Source organism: Corylus avellana, chromosome ca6, assembly GCF_901000735.1.
Source record: "Corylus avellana chromosome ca6, CavTom2PMs-1.0".
NCBI classification, from domain to species: Eukaryota; Viridiplantae; Streptophyta; class Magnoliopsida; order Fagales; family Betulaceae; genus Corylus; species Corylus avellana.
The window spans coordinates 14029902-14034959 of NC_081546.1; the positions used below are offsets into that span (position 1 = coordinate 14029902).

The window sequence follows — 5058 nt, forward strand, 5'->3', positions numbered from 1 at the left end:
AGTCGTCATCTTTAAAAAACACTTTGCAATGTCACCGCTAGAAATAATGTTACATTTACTCTCACTTCTCTACACCTATTTCTATAATTCTGTAAGTGGCTTTTAAAATCACAATTGGATTAAAATCCAATAAAAATGCATCTCATATCCAATTATGATTTAAAAGCCACCTTAAGTGTAGAAAAGTGAGAATAAATGTAGCATTATTAAAAAATAAATGGTTTCAGTTTAGGTCTTTGACATTTTCTTTGATTACGGCATCTAGGAGACCCATGATAACTCTTGACATATATATAACTGGCACACCACGAATATTGCAGGAGTTTTCAAGAGAGAGAGATGGCTGAGGCAGCAGATATGGGTAGCAGAGAAAGTAGATGGAGTCTTCAAGGAATGACAGCTCTTGTCATCGGCGGAACAAAAGGAATAGGGTTCGCTCTCTTTGCCTTGTCTTGCTATCTTCAAAGTAATCTGTCATACATCTTTAAAAAATCATCAATATATCCATGATGGGCAATAAGAACGATAAAGTTTCTGATCTATTGGTATAGTATTAGCTAGGATTGCTGGCTTTGTTCCTAAGCTTCATGAGTGCCTGCTCGCATGTAATTAAAGTCTTTGTTCTATGGTTTGTTTATGGCTATAATGATCAAACTTTTCATTAAAGTAGAGCTATGCATGCATAGCTCTCATGGGTGTTATTCATTATTAATTTTAATGCAAAATCAATGATATAGAAGAGAAATTTGTATAAAAAAAAAATGTAGAAATGACAGTTTTTTTTTTTTTTTTTAACAGGCCTGTGATTTTCAACGAAATACTCTATCAAAGTATAACTTTTCATGCCAAATTCTAGCAACGGATATTCTCAGACCGTAATAACGGAACCCCTTTGGCTTGGTTTCATTTTGTCTTCATTAATGATATATATATAGAGAGAGAGAGAGAGAGAGAGAGAGAAATGTTAAAATTCATAGTTTTGTGTCGCAATTATTGGACAATGTTGATGTGTCACTATGAAATTATTACATCAACATTATAGAATAATTATGAAATAAAAATATAATTTCTAACATTACTCTTATAATCCTTCATAGCTTCATTTCCATGATTTTCATTTACTTCTTTTTTAAAAAATAAAATAAAATTAATACAATAATTGGGCTCTATAAATGTGTTGTTGTTTTTGGTACATGTGATTTTAGAACTTATTTTTTAAATTATTTGACTGAAAATGTTTGAGAATTATTAAGGATCACATATAATATATATAAGACTGCCAATGTACACGTTTCATGTAAAAATTCATGATAAATACCAATAAATACACAAATAGTAAAAACAATTGGCGTCACCTTATTATCATCTAAGTGAACCATATAGCATATACATTAGCTTTCAGAATGTTTGTTCATGCAACCCTATCATAGCTGCTTCATCTTCCTAATAAAACTTATCCACCTTAATTTGTGATCATCAGGCATGCTATTGTGGAGGAACTTGCAGGCTTAGGGGCGACTGTACATACATGCTCTCAAAACGAGGCGGACCTGAATAAATGTTTAAGTGAGTGGAGAAAGAAGGGCTTCCAAGTCATGGGTTCAGTGTGCGATGCATTTTCTCCAGCTAAACGAGAGAAGCTAATAACCACTGTCTCCTCCATCTTTAATGGAAAACTCAACATCCTTGTAAGTCCCCCACCTCTTCCATTATGTATAAGGTAACATTTTGAAGAGTTTTTCTTATTTCTTATTGTTCTAAATATTTGGCTCTAGATTAACAATGTTGGGACAAACATATTGAAACCGACCATAGAGTACACAGCTGAAGATTTCTCGTTTATCATGACCACAAATTTTGAATCTCCTTACCATTGGAGCCAACTTTCATATCCTCTTCTAAAAGCTTCATCAGCAGGAAGCATTGTATTTGTGTCTTCAGTCTGTGGTGTTGTGTCAGTGACTTGCGGATCCATATATGCAGCAACTAAAGGTAATTCTAGATGCATTATTATTGTTATCATTAATTGTTATTGTTATTATTATTGCTAATATGAAGGTTGTATAAGTATGAATTTTTCATGTATATATACACAGGGGCAATGAATCAGCTAACAAGAAGTTTAGCATGCGAGTGGGCAAAAGATAATATAAGGACTAATTCTGTTGCACCATGGTTTATCTGGACCCCCCTTACTAAACCCGTAACGAACCATTTCGCATCCTTTTGCTTTAAATTAATTGATAATGATTAATGACATCCATAAAAATTAATTATCATTTCTGATTGTTTTATTTAAATAATATTGCAGTATCTTGCTGATGAAAACTTCTTGGAGGCTATTATCTCTCCAACACCAATGGGACGCGTTGGAGAGCCAAAAGAAGTGTCATCCTTGGTGGCATTCCTATGCCTTCCGGCGGCCTCTTACATAACCGGGCAGACTATCTGCGTCGACGGAGGGATGACAGTGAATGGCTTATTGTTCCCATAACCATACCATGTATATGGTTCAAAATTAGAGTAAACAAATGCCATTTTCTCTAGTTTGAGTATTGCGTAAGGCATCATTTGCTTGATCTCTTTGTGTGTACCCTTGAATGAATTTCTTATAAATGTTAGTAGCTTTGTAGACTCGTTCAATGCACGGACGAGGTTTTTATGTGTAAACAAAGTTAGTAACTTACACGTACTATATATCTTTTGGACACAAATTTCTTTTAAATTGGTTTGAAGAAAATTTTCTTTCAACCTAATCTATCAAGTGTTTGGAGAAAATTTCAGTTCTTATTTTTTTTTATTTCCCAAGCACGTACTATATATATATTTTGTGTACATACGTCAATACAACCTACATATTTTTATTTATACTTTTACCAATTATCTGTCTAAGAAAAACAAATTAATAAACAATAACAAAGTTTTATGCACGGTGATAATTAATATTAAGCCATATATTGCTTAAATTGTTTGTATATTGCAATAGTAAGCAATATATAATTCTTGGAAATTGACTTGGACGAAGTGATTTGATTTGAATACCTCAACTCTCTTGAAGAGAGGTAGTCAAGTAACTTGAATTTTTAGTTCTCAGTTTGTAAAAATACAATCCTGAACTCGTTCTCTCATCTCTTCCCAACCCGCCAAATACTTTATCTTTATAGAAATTAATCTAATAAAGTGGCATGTGTCTTATATCTATTAAAAAAATATGTGAGAAACACATGTTATTAAAAAAAATATGTATTTTTTACATGGTAAGAGATACATGTCACTTTATTAGATTAATTTGTACAAATTAACTGTAACAAATTTTTATCCCCACTTCTGCCAGCTTATTATCCCCCTCGTCTCCACCATTCTGACTTCTAAGTGTCACCGCAAGCATGGCCAACCAAACAAGAGAGAACTGAGAGCCAAGGAGAAAGAGAACAGAGAAAACCCGAATGTTGAAAAGGCCTAGGGGACCCAACTAAGGGCTCTTCTACCCGAAAGAAGCCTTAGCCCCAGCCTCGGCCCAATTCTTCCCAAGCAGCATAAATATGCACATGATACACTTGAACCTCCATCTTGCATATGCCCATAACGGTAACAATTTGATAAAGAATAATATCAGCCTATTTATTGACTTGTTTATCTAACACTTAAGAGGTGGTTGGGTGTTCATTTCAAGGGTTTAAAAGTGCGTTTAATATTCAAAAAATTCATTTAATGAAAAAAGTACCCGTTTGGTAAAAGAAATTGAAAGCGCTTTTAAAGATCCAAAAAGGTCAAAAATGACCAAAACACACCGACATCAAATATTTGACGTGTGTTGGCACTGTATCAACAGAGATAAAAATACCAATTTTTTTTTTTTTAATCTAAAATCTAACTAGAGAAAAACCGGTGTGAATGTTTGATTCTTTTGGTATTAACGTTGAATTATGGATATTCAGATTCTTACCAAATGGATAGAGGAAAACATATATGCGTGGACAGGAAGTGGTTGCCATTTGCCAAGTTTTACATTGTTGGGTTGCTTTCATTTCAAATTCAAATTTCAATATTTTTATTTTTTACAGGACATTAATTATTTTTTATTACTATTTAAATATAAATTTACTATAAAATAAATATCTTTTACTTTTTTATATCAAATATTTTTACTTTTTTGTTTTCACATCAATTAAATCTTACTATAATTTCAAGCTACTAAACAAACAAAGTCTAATGCCAAACAGCCCCTTTAGTTTTACGTAAGCATTACGTAGCCACTTATGTTCTGCCGGCCAACAACGTTATATACTACAAAAAAACCAGGTTCTGCTGGCGCCCAAAAAACGCCGTGAAAGAGGAAAAAAACACCGGGAATTGTATTCCCGGTGTTTGGTCTTAACGCCGGCTTAAACAACGTCGGCAAAGTTGTTTTCCGGCGTTTTGGACGACCGCCGATGAAGAGAATATAAAGGCCGGCGTTTACAGAAAACGCCGGAGAAGGATTATGTGCCGGCGTGATCTGTCGACGCCGGCTCATCCTCCTCTACCGGCGTTTTCTGTACACGCCGGAGAAGGAAGTTGTGCCGGCGTCTTTTGCAAACGCCGGCACAACTTCCTTCTCCAGCGTTTACAGAAGACGCCGGCGGAGGAGGATGCACCGGCGTCTTCCGCAAACTCCGGCTTTTGATCCTTCTCCAACGTTTGCAGAAGACGCTGGCACATCCTCCTCTGCCGGCATCTTCTGTAAACGTCGGAGAAGGATCAAAAACCTCCTCTGCCTGCGTTGTCTGTGATTCCCTGCAATGTGCAATATAAGCACCGAGGCAGGAAACTCAAAGATCGTGCCAATAACATCCATTCTGAGCTGTTCCAAATCAATTTAATAAAAGAAAAAAAAAATCTTAACAGCTTTCTCCATTCAAAATGCGATTATAAGTAGTTTCGGCAGACACTACTAGGCTTCCTCGTAAATGTTCCTAAAACAGTTTCGGCAGCAAATTCACAACACAATCACGTTGAAATTTGAATGCAATTATTTACTAATAAGCATCTCATAACAAACATTCCCCAAATGCACAG

The 5058-nt window shown here is 35.0% G+C and overlaps 1 protein-coding gene across 1 annotated transcript; it reads left to right on the forward strand.

Moving 5' to 3' along the window:
• The first annotated feature begins 339 nt into the window (after positions 1-339).
• On the forward strand, positions 340-2537 carry LOC132185895 (tropinone reductase homolog At2g29330-like). The gene is made up of 5 exons (XM_059599705.1): positions 340-431; positions 1481-1688; positions 1776-1992; positions 2097-2203; positions 2312-2537. The coding sequence occupies exons 1-5, from the start codon at positions 340-342 to the stop codon at positions 2492-2494; spliced, it is 807 nt and encodes a 268-aa protein (XP_059455688.1). The 3' UTR covers positions 2495-2537.
• The last annotated feature ends 2521 nt before the right edge of the window (positions 2538-5058 follow it).

Coding starts and splice junctions, on each gene's coding strand:
- LOC132185895 (XM_059599705.1), top strand. CDS start 340: ATGGCTGAGGCAGCAGATATGGGTAGCAGAGAAAGTAGATGGAGTCTT. Junction 432..1,480: donor GGCGGAACAAAAGGAATAGG/GTTCGCTCTCTT, acceptor TGTGATCATCAG/GCATGCTATTGTGGAGGAAC. Junction 1,993..2,096: donor CATATATGCAGCAACTAAAG/GTAATTCTAGAT, acceptor ATATATACACAG/GGGCAATGAATCAGCTAACA.